General features: G+C 35.4%; 1 protein-coding gene and 1 long non-coding RNA gene across 3 annotated transcripts; both read right to left on the bottom strand.

Moving 5' to 3' along the window:
* Window positions 1-2,108: 2,108 nt before the first annotated feature.
* LOC113294684 (ylmG homolog protein 1-2, chloroplastic-like) lies at window positions 2,109-3,816 on the bottom strand. Of its 2 annotated transcripts, XR_003332677.1 has the most exons (2): window positions 2,966-3,816; window positions 2,109-2,407 (listed from the first exon to the last, which is right to left on the bottom strand). XR_003332677.1 is itself a non-coding variant. In XM_026543065.1 (1 exon), the coding sequence occupies exon 1, from the start codon at window positions 3,797-3,799 to the stop codon at window positions 3,041-3,043; it is 759 nt and encodes a 252-aa protein (XP_026398850.1). In that variant the 5' UTR covers window positions 3,800-3,815; the 3' UTR covers window positions 2,784-3,040. The 2 variants fall into 2 exon arrangements, 1 of the variants encoding a protein (XP_026398850.1); XM_026543065.1 differs by lacking the exon at window positions 2,109-2,407 and having other exon boundaries at window positions 2,784-3,815.
* An 8,541-nt stretch (window positions 3,817-12,357) lies between these two features.
* Window positions 12,358-14,010, bottom strand: LOC113292918. The gene is made up of 3 exons (XR_003331946.1): window positions 13,702-14,010; window positions 13,070-13,609; window positions 12,358-12,645 (listed from the first exon to the last, which is right to left on the bottom strand). It is a non-coding gene; the product is annotated as an uncharacterized LOC113292918 (long non-coding RNA).
* Window positions 14,011-14,194: the final 184 nt, after the last annotated feature.

Raw genomic sequence — 14,194 nt, 5'->3', positions numbered from 1 at the left:
TATTTTAAGATAAGATCATGTATCAGTAGTATCAACTTGGGTGAATATTCTACGTCTTCATCAAAAGATATTATTGTGACCACAAAGATAACTCAAACTTAAATAAGAAACTAACCCTTCCAGATCCACTGTGTAATCCACACTCCAGCGTTTAGTCAGTGTACATTTCCAGTAAATTAAAGTGTGTACACATCTTAACAGACACCTCACTACAGAACAAATGGCCCCCATACTCGTCAAAGCTAATATACCTAAAAGTCTAAAACGCTACCAGCATAACTATACCCACTTCTTCTTAATATCGATTTCGGTAAGGGATTGCAAATGTAATAATTAAATTTCTTACCATCACATTGGCAACTACTACAAAGGAAAAGACCATTACAAGATTGCACAATCTTTCTGGAATAATCCGACAAATGCTATGATTTTAAGTGGTACAGAACCACCATTCTCATTTCCATCAAGATAGATGTACATGTATACCAATACCTGCCAACTCCAACCTAAAAAGAGTTTGATACAGAAAATTCCTGGGAGTGAAGCAAGGGGCTTTGAAGAAAATGCTTGTAATTGAAATGAGGCTCTTCTGTGAGAGAATGCGATAGTTATGATACAGATTTGAAAACAAGCAAAGATTTCGCAGCTGAACTTGATAGAATCTGTGACAATACATTGCTAGATACTACTAATGATGATCTCAACTACTATCTGAATTAGAACGGTTTAGGACCATAATCCTAGACAAGTATGCTTGATATTCCAGGTCTGAACATTCGAAGGTTTCATTCCAAAACACGACAAATGTTTAGTTTCATCCCTTTCACTCATGCGAAGTAAAAACTGAATCTATCGGTTCCTTCAAGATACTATAATAACATCGATAAACTAGTGAAATAATCGAATGAAGTTACAATAATTTGAATCATAAGTTACTAAATATCATATAAGACTCAAACATTCTAACCATTAAGAAGAAGAAATCAAATGCATAACTAAGTATTGACTTCATCTTTCACAAAATCTCAGTACTCATATATATTCAAATAACTGAGATAAGACAACCAGTACTATATCTCTTCTGCAGATGCAACTTCAATTTAAAGACTGCGGTACATTGCAGCTCACAGGAGAGAAATATAAAAAGAGTAAGGTGGGAAACTGAAGGCAAAGTGCAAAACCACATGTCTATAACTATAAACTTGATAAAAATCACTAGATTCACAGCTCTAAATCACCAAATTTTACTCACAAATTTAGGTAGTTTAACCAAGAAATGTTCACTAACACACTCTAAAACAACAATAAGTTCAGCTCGTGTCTGTAAGCCCAGTCACATTGGCAACTACTACAAAGGAAAAATCCAATACATAACTGCACAATCTTTATCGAAAAATCGACATTAACCAATACTACAGTTTAAGTGGTACAGAACCACCATTCGCAATGCCCTCAAGATTGAGATACTCTTGTACCATTACCTGCGGACACCGACCTAATAAGATGTTGCTCCAGAACATTCCTATGATTAAAGAGCAAGGGTTATGAAGACAGATTTTTGTGACTGGAATGGGGCTATCCTATTAGAAAATGTCATTGTTTTGATACAAACAAAGATTTCAAAGGTGAAAGCAAAAGAATCTATGATAATAGATCTGCGTTGCTAGATGCTACTAATGATGATGATCTTAATATTCCCTCAACTACTGTCTGAATTAGAACACCAAAGAACCATAATTCTAGGCAGCTATACTTGATATGCCAGGTCTGAGCATTCTAAGGTTTCATTCCCACACACGACAGACATTTTTGTGAGACAAGGGTACACATAATGAACCTCAACAGTTCCAGAACTTAGGATTTTAATCTTCACTCATCCGAAGTAAAATCAGAGTTTATTGGTTACTTCAAGATACTATACTAACATCACTGATAAACTGGTGTAATAATCAAACCAGGTTAAAATTGTTTCAATCATAACTTATACGTTCTGTTTTCTAAAGATCATGTTATATTTGTTCTGTTTTCTAAAGATCATATAAGCCTGAGATATTCCATCCATTAAGAATAAGAAAAAATGAATAGCATTATACTAACAATTGACTGTAACTTTCACAAAACCTCTGTATCTGATAACCAGTACTACTACATTCAGCACAAATCACTATTACAGCAAGAATAGCAAACGAAACAAAAAACTTAACGTAAAGTGCAGAACTTACTACAATTCTAGCTCTACATGGTATAAACCATAAAAAAATTGATCCAGAGAATTCCAGGGATTGAAAAGCAAGGGTTTTGAAGACAATGCTTGTGATTCAAATGGTGATCTTCTATGAGAGAATGACGGGGTCTTGATACAGATTAGAATAGAAACAAAGACTTCAAAAGTAAAGGCAAATTGAATCTGTAATAAAAGATTTACATCGTTAGATACTAGTACAACTACTGATGATGACGATTAGCTTAATATTCCCTCAACTATTGTTAAATTGGAACGGTTGAGTACCACAATCCTAGACACCTATACTTGATATGCCAGGTCTGAACAATCAAAGTTTTTATCCACAAACATGACAAATGTTTCTGCAAGACAACGGTATACATAATGAAGCTCAACAGACAACAGTTCCAAAAGCTTAGGTCTTTCCTTTCCACATCCAAAGTAAAATCTGAATCTATTAGGTACTTCGGGATACTAAAAGAACATCGATAAACTAGTGTGATAATCAAACTAAGACATAATAGATTAAATCATGAGTTACAAATTTTTGAGCATCATATAAGACACAAACATTCCATCCATTAACAACAAGAAATGAAATGCATAACCGAGAATTGACTTTTATCTTTCGCAAAATTTCAGCATATATTCAGATAAGATAATCAGTACTATATTCAGCAATATCAACTATTACAGTACTAATAGCAAACGAAACATAAAACTTAAAGCTGCGGAACTTACTCCAATACTCCAATTCTAGTGCTGCCCCAGATGTATAAACCATATGAAAACCCCATCAATCTCCAAATCCATCAATCAATACATTCCCCTGCTGTTATTAAGAATTGAGCCCAAAACACCCAAAACAGCAAAAGCAAGCAACGGACTGACATCCAATGTATCAAAAATTGGTGGAATAATATTTCGAAACAAATTCAGATAAGGATCACACAAATCCCTAATTGCAGAAAGTGGTTGACGATCCCATGGAACATTAGGAAACCAACTGAGCAACACCCTCACCATCAAAACCCCACTGTAAATATCAAGCCATTTTGACATACCAGAAGCAACCACAGTCAGTGGTGTATTCAAATAACCTTTGGGTCTTTCCCTAATCGCAGCAAAAAACAATGGACCAGCAGTATTCACCAAATTCCCACCCAATTCTGGTGCCTTGTTTAAAACCCCTTGAAAGATTCTCGATAATGATAAACCAATTGCAAAAATTGATGTAATTGAATCGGACAGAAGAGTATTGGGTTTCTCAGGGTTTGATTTTGGGACAATAGGAGGAGAAGCTGTTGATGATGATGATGAAGCAGAAACCCTAAATTTTGGGAATTGGGGTTTTTTGTTGATGCTGAGAGATAGTCTTGGAAAAGTGATTACTTGATTTGAGTAAGAGATTAAAAGATGATTTGAACGAAGGTTTGAAGATTGTGAGTTTGAAACAATTAATGGGGTTTTAGCAGCCGTCATGATACAAGTAGCCATTTCTGCTTCTCGAGTTATGCCTCTGTTAAGCTCTATGGAGAGACTCTTATCCTGTTCTAATGATATGGGGCATCTCATATGGATGACAACAAAGCATTATGGTGCTCTTAATCTAATCTGTATTTCATTTGTAGAATGCCATGTGGTGTCCCGTATCATTCAACCAATTTAAAAAGAATGGGTATTAAACAATAAATTGTTCCATTGTTTTTGGAATCCAATGTACGAAATGAACATAGGCTTTGAAAAGAGGTGGAATACGATGTTCAACATCGAACATCTTCTCATAATCCAAAAAGGACTCGACGAATGTACTTGGATACAATGAAATCAAAAGAGTATATTATGGTTATTGGGTAAAACTTTCTTTCCTAACTTAACCAATAATTCCCACATTGGTTGTCTTGAAGAGTTATAAGCGTATTATAATTGGAGGTCTTTATTTTTTGAACAAATATAGTACGTCCTCGATACAGCATCCATAGGGTCAACAAATTAAGTAAATTTCTAAATTTCCTATACAAAAACATGGTCAGATATTATGTTATGAATTAATTCAAGTATTTGTGGGATACCTACGTACTTCCTTGTTTCTCCTTGTTGGTAAACCATCTCTTAAAAAGAAGTTCCAAAGACTATTTATAACGGATATGTACTACAAGAGGATCATGGATATGAACACCACTAACAATGGAAAGCTTTTCATTTTTGCTCAAAGCCATTCTCACCAATGGAGCATCAGTTTCACGCCTGCATCATAATCGGATGGTTTGCATGGATAAAGTTACAGTCTCATCTACTTCTTTGGTAATTGTCTGAAAATGACATTGTAAACCGCATATAAAACGACTTGAGTTTCTGATGGCCTCCCAGAAATTCGCACTTTGTGTTCCTGCTGTACCAAGCTGAATTTGTAACACATAGTTTCTGCAAATAGTTAATCTTTTTCTTGAGTTTACCGATGACGGCAGATAATTGTGGCCGATACAAAAGAATCTGAGATTATAAGAGACCTATGTGATATTTAAGATTTGAAGGAGGTATAATTTGATATGATGTGAGGAATGTCGCATCTCTTGTTCGGAAAGCGTCGCACAGCTGCAAATAAAACATCAACGACTTAGTTTTGACAGCGTGGCTTAAGCTCAACCGCTTGGGTTTCTTATTCAGGCGCGCGAAGCAAGTAAAAAAGCACAAATCTTGTTAAGACGCAATCGGAAAGCCCTCAGATTTATTAATTAGCCCACCCACTTTTAATTTTGCATATAGTATAATGATATTTGCCAATTGTGGGTGCAATTACCGCACACTCGTTCGGCATGCGAAATGGTCCTTTATATAGCAAGCTAACCTGAACGCATATATATCCAAAATGACGAATCAGATGATGTCATCGTATCACAACATAAGTGTAAAGAATCGTGCAGCAGTGAAGAATCCAGGCGGCTATAATAAAGTCCATGCGACGTTAACGTGCGTCAGATCCTAAATTAGGGGTTTTATTAGTTGTCCTCTGTTATGTAAATTCCTATATAAGGAGCCACATACCTTTGTAGAAGAGAGAGATCTCTTTTAGTAAGCTAGGGATATATATTTAAGAGAGAGAGAGAGAGTTATTTGCTTCCCAAGTTAGGGTTTGCTCTTATCACCTTTATATTTTTTCTAAGCTTTAATAAAATATCTTGAGTATTTCATCATGGTTTCTTAAATTATATCATAGATTATCACTAGGGTGGTGTGGTTGTGAGATTTCCTACGACTACATTTTGGCGCTAGAAACAGGAAGGATGATATATTCTGTTGGTGAAGAAAACTTTTTATTTTTAGATCTTTGAAAAATACTTTTTTCTTTTTCAAGAGAAGATATTATTTCAAGAACTAATGGTGACGCAAGCATCCACAACATAACAAGTGATAGCAACTAGGAGAAATAGAAGAACCACATGAAGAAAAAGAGGTGAAATTGTTGATTCTTCACAGATGGACGAAAGACGACGCAACCAATTTCAGCAAATCCAGGCACAGATCCAATAAGTACAGAAGGAGAATAACTGCAGAAGACGAACATGTCTTAAAGTACAAAACGAACAAACAAGAGCAATAAGGATAATCGGAGCAAAAGAAGAGAGAAGGCGTATACAGTGTAATTCAATAACAAAAACGATTGTGAATGATGCAGATTTACATGCCGGAATCACGGGTAAAATAAATAAGCGCGATTATGAGGGAAGAAAGATCATGATAGTGGAAAAAAATAGTTCCCTTGAAGGAATGGGAAAAATAGAAGATATCATTCGCAGCAGATGATATACCAAAAGAGAATCTGAGGCGAACAGACCCACTAGTGATTACAATGATTGCAAAGCGAAAATAAAAAAATGAAAGCTCGGAAACTTCAGAACGATGAGCGGTGGACAAAACCTTAATAGACACGGGTAGCTCGGTAGACATTCTATTATATCGCGCATTCAGGAGTATGGGATACAAGGATGCAAACTTAACGCGCTCGGCATATAACATACACGGTTTTAATAAGAAGATAGTGAAGTAACCACGCGAATACTTTTAGGAGAAATAGAAACGCATGTAACATTGTGCGTGGTGGATGTGGAATCACCATACAATATGTTATTGGGATGACCATGGGTGCATGCAATAAAAGGTGTGGCCTCAACTCTCCATCAGTGCGTACGTTTTCCAATACCAAGTGGAATAGGCAGAATCAAAGGGGATACTAGGAGCGCGAAAAGTTGTAGTCAAATAGATATGAAGAATTATGAAGGACGCACAAAGAAGCGAAACGATAGATGGAGGAAGGAAAAAGAACTGAAAAAAGAAGAAGAACTAAGAGTATACATGATAAGATCAAAGGGAGGAAAAGGAATACCAAGAGAGATCCCAGAAAAGGAAGGTGAACCAATACATAAAATAAAGGAACCATCACCACTAGGAGAACCAAAAGCAAATTTTACCGCAGCATAGCCAACAAAGGACATAAATATTGGGACGAAAGAGGAACCAAAGATGTTGAAAGTCGGAACTAAGATGGACAAGGAAGAAAAAGAAAAGACAATCAACCTTTTGCGCGAATATAAAGACATTTTCTCATGGAGCATGGACGAAATGCAAGGAATAGAACCTTCTGTTGCATGTCACAGGTTAGATATCAACAAGAATGCACGACCATTCAAACAAAGGATAAGGAAGATAACAACAACGTATCATCCTCAAATAGAAGAAGAGTTACAAAAGATATTAGACGCATGAATAAGGAAGATAACAACAACGTATCATCTCAACGTCCACCTCCACCGACAAACTTCTTTGAGAAATTTTTCAAGAAAAATAATAACCCGAACCCAGAGGCCTCTGCGCCTTCTCCATCGTCAACTTCTACTAGTACAACCCAAAACCCATCGTCTCCACCTCTACCGCAACCGCAACCACAAAATTCCTTTCTTCAATTTTTCAATAGGGGTAGTACTAGTATCACTACGACTGATTTACCACCACCACTTGTATCATTGCCTGAAGATGCGGAACTTCTAGCACCAGAAGCTGCAGAATCATCTCGCTCGAACGAGACGCTTAATAAAGGAAAACCACCATTACCGACAACTTCCAATGGTAAAAGAAAGAAAAAATATTATTTAACCATCGGCAATCAATCTCCAGTAGAAGGGCTGCTACCGCCTCCACCACAACCGGATGATCCAACTCCAGGGATGAGATTTGTTGCTCGTGGGGATCTCGCAAGGATTCAAAGCAGTTCAATGCAAAGTAGTTCATCTGAATTTATGGAAGAACAACCATCAACACCATCTTATTTAAGTTCTGATTTTAATAACATAGCTAATAATTTCATCACTACAACTAGAGATAGATTACAACGGGAGAATAACAATCCGGCTAGCAGTGACGGCGCCTCATTGTCATCAACACCAATCCCAGATTTTCAGCATTTTAAGTGTAACGAATGGAAACCACCTCCTAGAAGTTGACTTTAAGTTCAATATGTGTATCTTTGGTATTGCATTTTGATTATTTGTTAACAGTCATATTTTTTCACCATGTACTCGAAAAAAGAATGTTAAAATAAAAACAATTAAGTTGATTTAGAAGTCAACTCCGAAGAAAAGAAAAAAAACATTGTGCAGTAATATAAAAGACCCCTTATCCAAATAAATTTGGTAATGACTAAATTATTCTTGGGATATCCCAAATACGAAATCAATAGACCAAACAAAGGAATTTTTACTAGATCTGTTTGTTCAAATGGGTGTCTACTGTGGTGGTGGAACTTCACCATTCGCCATTGTTTCTTTATCTTCGAAACCTATACAAGTATATGTAAACCTTGCGAGTGGATTTCTAATAACAGTTGGTAATCATTAACGAGAGTGAAATTTAGATTCTTATTTTTTTATTTAATGTTCACAAAACTGTGGGTGTTGTCATCAAGATGAAGTCGATGCCCACTGTGGTAACTGGGTTCTTACAAAACATCCATGATCTTATATATAGTACGTGATCGTAATGACTAACAATAATTCTATTCAGTCCACTGGAAATCCCACCGGTCAATCCCACTATGATGTGGCTTAACTTTTTCAGTTTTTGGTATTTCTCTTTCTACGGATGTGAATTCTTTTTTTTACAACAAAACAAAAAGGGTTTCTTCGTTCATCTAGTTTCAATCGAGAAAGACTGGCATTTTTTTTCCCGTTTCTTTTCTCTTGCTTGGTTGTCATTCGTCCTCATAATCGGAGGAGAAACAGTAATTCCTGTTGAGATCATAAAGTTCAGGCAAATCGTTTCCATCCCATTATGTTTTTAATAATTTGATTTAAGTTGAGATTTATGTCGTAGGATGGCAACTGAATGGTCCAATTTTAAGAATGGAGAATATATATCGTGAGACATGAATTTTTCTTATGAAGATATGTTTTTGTAAGAGCGAGTCTTACGGTGGAATCCAAACCATTCCAAGTGGGGAAAAAATATGGAATATCAAGTCTAGTGGCTTCCAAATTGGTGTTTTCCATGAAAATCCAAACAGGGTTCCATGGTTTTGTGGGATGGTCCGTGGAATCCATGGTAGCACTTATCAGATTAGCGTAAAACGCCATTCAGAATAGCGCACTAGAAGATGGAAAATGCAAATCAGAATAGTGCTCAACGCTAATCAGAATAGCCTTTTCTTTTATCCGTAGATTAAAACGAGTCATTGAAAATCTAATGGGTGAGAAAAAAGCGCTAATCTTAATAACGTTATGTGCTATTCTTAATAGCGTCATGTGCTATTCTTAATAACCTTTTTTTAGCGCTATTCTGATTAGCGCTCAACGCTGTTAATATTAGCATTTTTGTTGTTCCACCACTATACTTGCGCTTCCATCCACAATGATGAGGTGGCATGGAAGATGGAAGATATAACTCTTCCGCCATAAGACTTTCTCTAAAGAGTTCTAGTTGACTTATTTGATTTACAAGGAACTGATCAATATTACAAGGTAACTAAGACATGATTATTTGATTTAAGGTTTCGTTGTTGTGTAATTTTCTGTAAATAGTTGTTGATGGAGGAGGTTGGAGAAAATTATACTTCCTGATGATTGTGTCTTAGTTACCTTGTAATATTGATCAGTTCCTGAGTATTCAATAGCAACAATAGTGCTGTGTCTTAGTTTCTCTTGAGAAATGGTTTTTTGTTGACCTTAGAAAGTGCCTCAAGATGTGTAGATAGATACAAATTCAATTCAAAAGGATAATGTGTTTCTAGTAGTGGTTATGCTGGGTAACTCTTCCGATTGCATCATTGATATAGTTCAACAATCATATCCATACCTGCCCATTCACAAAATGAACGAGATAGTCTTCTATATACTAGTTTAGACTTTAGCATACCATGCTTAATGCTCTACTTATATGGTTGTTGTTGTCGATTTAAGATTTCTGTACCAGTTTGAAATCATTCATATACTTTCTCTTTATTCGGGTTGTAAGATTCATAGTAAGACAAACAGATAAAACGATGTCTGGCATTAAGAACATTCAAGACAAGTCTTGCCAATTGATTCAATTAGTGATCGGTTTGTTTGCAGCAGAAAGCATTCGATGAATTTGTGATGGCACAAGATTTACCTCCACGCCATATGGTTGAAATGTGAGTGAGTGCTGGACATCCCATTTCACATGTGTATGCTAATTATGTTTACATACCCGATATTTGCTACATATTACCTATTTCGACGACGGTGCACTTGGTAGAAGTATAACTGTGGTGATCTTAACAGCCTACAATAAGAATGGAGAGAAACTAGCCAGGTTCTTCGCTGTCGTACTTCATTTATTTTTTATCTTGCCGTCCTGTAGATCACTTAAGTAGAGTATTCCACATATATGGTGATAATTTTGAAAGTTGAATACTAGTTCTTCATTTATTTGTTTTTCTAGCCGGTTTACACATTAATAGACTAATTTTGAAATCTAAATACTAGTACTAAATTTGTTTATTTTTTTGACGCATAGTACTAGTACTAAATTTTGATAAGTCGTAATTGAGGTTGTTGTTAGAGTTACCAACATGTCCAACCCCGGTTTACACATCAATGGACTGTATTTTTACTACTGTCGACAAGTATCCAGATTTGTCTTATCAAACTGTGTCGCATTAATGTTTCACTCGTAAGAGTTGATAGAAGTTTAGGTGTAATTTTTTTAATTAACAAAGCGTCCTGTTGTTGCCTCGCTGATCCTTAGTTACCAATGCAGTCCTAATACATGAAGTATAAGTTGAATAGAAATTGTTAACTTTTATTTGTTCTTGCAGGTTTTCTATGGTTCGGCAAAGCTAATCTAAAAGTTATCAAAATTCTACAACAGAAACAAGAAAAGCAATTCCATTTTCCTTCTCTTTTTTTGCTTTTTTTTGTTTTTCTTAAGATTTTTCCATCCATGTATTTAGTTTTTCTTGGGGTTAGGCTTTCTAATGTCTCGCGTTTAGGTGTATCTATCCTTTTTGTCATCAATAAAATTTTTGTTCACATAATCCTTTACTGCTATGCTTATAGGATAAAATTGTTTTCACAATTTCTGTTCTGCACGCTACCAAGAAAGATAAAAATCAGAGCAATTTAACACTGTGTTACAGTCTAATTTGCACTACAGTATTCCTGAAATAAAAGTAAAGAAAAGATTTAATACTGATTGCAGTATTCATACATAAATAGTGTTCCCAGTCAAAATGTTGTATGCAAATCCAGAAGTAATCTCAAAATGTGCAACATTATCAGAATGTACATGAGGGACTCTATATGTAATTGTTTTTCATGCAAAGAACTTTGAGGTGCCTGGAATTGCATCATGACAGTTCTTACGTTTCTGAATTTTTTGGCTTTCGGCCAAGTGCTGTACACATGCCCCATGTATGTTAGCTATAGAACAAGAATAAAATAGTAACTCATGTACATCAATATGGTTACTCTTCCTTCCAATAGTTAATTCTGTGTGTAGGATTTGCATCTCTTTTTTTATAATCTACGAAAGCAATTCAAATGAGCTACTGCAGAAAGATTAATGTGGCTCCGGAACATAATAAATCATTTACGCCTAGTGATAGGACTTTCTTCTCGATGGTTTCCGGTCCTTGTTCTTTTATGGTTGGGAGAAAAAAAAAAGTGGTAAAGAAATTAGAGAACTTGTTTCGCCCTAAAACAAGACGACGAAAAACGAAAAACTACAAAACCAGAAAAAAGATGAAGTAAAACCCACGTCAGGGATTGACGGTGGAATTTTTAGTTGGCTGAAAAGAATTATTAAATGATTAAAAAGGTGAAGAGTTCTTAATTTACGTGGTGGAGAAAATAAGGGGAAGTTTGAAGATTTGTTTTTTTCCCTAGTTGTCACAAGGGGTGTGGTCAACTGCAACGTTAATCAACATTGTGAAACTTTGAATCCAGTGAAACGGTGAAACTAAATAATGAAGCATTTCCAGTCGGTATTGGTTTGTGGATTGAATTCAATGCCGATTGAAACAGTCGGTATTGCATTCATCTAGAAATCAATACCGACAGTTACAACCGGTTTTCTATTCAAATTATTACCAATGCCGATGATTAGTACCGGTATTATATTCAAAATAAGAAATGGGGATACCTATTTAAAAGGATTTAAGTTCTTTTAGTTTTATCTTTTTAGATTTTATTATGGTAAAGGGTAGGACTGACATTTTATCTCCAAAAGATACCCCTTAGCAAAAATCTAGCCCCCTATAACCAAGAATATACCCCAATTTGTATGAGTATCCCCAATTGTGGGTTCTTGATTTACTCATAGCTTTAGTAATTTTATTATCCGACTATAAGAATAGTAACATTAACGTTAACCCAAACACGGTTGCAGCATAAATTGAGATCTCTAATGTTTCCAACTGATATTATAACTGCAGTCATTCCTGGAAAGTCTCTCTCGACAAAATTGTTTGATACTTTTGCACAACAATTCTCATGAACCCCGTCATCGTACACCGTTCATATTCCCCATACAACTGTTATAATATAATAAGATTTACGTTGAGTTATGTCACAGTTATCGGTGATACTTTAAATTAAAAGATAGACCTGAAAAAACATTTGTATTTCATGAACACCTTGTTATTTCTGAAATTCAAGGTTCAATACAATGAGAAAACAAAAGACAATATTTTAATATATAATTTATATCGTACTTTTTATTACAATAGAAAACTTCCGTAAACTCCAATGCTTTAAAGTAGTTTCCACTGCTTCATATTTCTTGAACATCATCGCCCTAAAGTAGATTCCACTGCCTCTTTGATCGGAGGTCTTGTTTTCGCCATTATCAGAAGCATTCTGTAGTCGCAGTCATTACTGTAAACTTCTGAAGTAAAGCACTCTTGGTACCTGTAAAGTAGATTACATTTTCAAGTATTAAATGATCGCCAAAAATTGTAGGCACAATCCAAAACATGCAGATAAGCAAAGTAAACCGAACACCCTTCATCCTAGCCCACATCAATTTCATGAACTTTAGTGGCGAAAATAAGAAGAAATCCTTACGATGAATAATGCATCCCATCGAATCAACTATGCAAAATGCAACAGAGAAAAGATGAACTGGATGCCAAGTGAGCAATGACCTGATATTAACTTGTGGTAGAAAATAATTTAGGAGCTCATCATCCATTAGGTTAACTATAATGTAAAACTCCAAGAACTAAAGAAGTTGGTTGGCGTCACACAACTCTAAACAGGTAAGATGACATTCCTACAACTCTCACATGCCGGCTACCATTAAAACTGACACTTGGTGGGAAAAAAATCTAACCTTCTAGCGAACTCCGCCTATGAAGTCTCCTTGATCCACCTGAGAGTCAAACAAAGACCACAGACCTCTACCTGAATTTCATCTATGAATACCAAATTATGGGATCATAATATCAATAAGAGAGATATAATCACCAAGAAAAGAGAGATAATCACAAAACTATTGTTGTGGTTGCCAAAAACTAAGAACATGGAAAATGATTACCGAACAATTCTTTTAGATGCGCATACTATGGGAGTCAAATTATAATCACACTGCTCATCATCTATCACAAAAACCCTAGTCCAGAAACATAATAACAACTAATTTTCTGACCAACACACATTCCAGTACCAATTTCACTGGCCGCTTACCAAATCACACCAGCTTTGTTAAAAATTTGAACCAGCAAACAGAACTTACAGAAACACTTTGAGGCATCAAATTCAGAGGTCTTGCACCCGGTGAATGATAAGCTTGAAATCCTAAAATATCAAACAACAAGACTAAACACGGATCATTGTATTCAACGCGAAGGCTTCAAACAAAAGAGGAACATATCTGGAAAACAAACTAAATTGAAGAAGTAAGATAACCGCAAATCATAAACTAGGGATTCCAAAAAAAAAAAAAAAAAAATATCACACTCATACCTTGTAAATAAATCACATATTTTAGAATCTTTGCGACCGCCATCAAGAACCCAATCAAGTAATTCAGGACCATAATTTTTCCTGGGAGAAGAAATTGACAGTTTGATATGGTTTCCTAGCGGAGATGACGAAGATGGCTTTGAAGATCGATTTCTTACACAATAAGAAATTGAATTCTGAAAGCAAGCAAGATATGTAGTGAATGACCGGAAGATTAAAACTGAAGAAAAAGATGAAACCCTGGATTGAAGTAAAATATTGGATCCGATATTTTTCTAAGAGAAAAAACCTAGGGAAGAGAGAAATGAGATATGCTCGTACAAATATACGAATTATCCAAATGGACAATAGCAGTTTTAAATCAGGGTATATTATTTATATGTCCCTAATTTTGGCTTTTTCTTTTTTTTTTTGGGAATTTTAATAAAATACCACACTTTGGATTTCCGGTTTAATAAAGTGCCACCGTATTTTTCAAAATATATAAAGTTCG

Source organism: Papaver somniferum, chromosome 7, assembly GCF_003573695.1.
Source record: "Papaver somniferum cultivar HN1 chromosome 7, ASM357369v1, whole genome shotgun sequence".
Taxonomy (NCBI): domain Eukaryota; kingdom Viridiplantae; phylum Streptophyta; class Magnoliopsida; order Ranunculales; family Papaveraceae; genus Papaver; species Papaver somniferum.
This window is presented reverse-complemented; position numbering and strand designations above follow the sequence as displayed.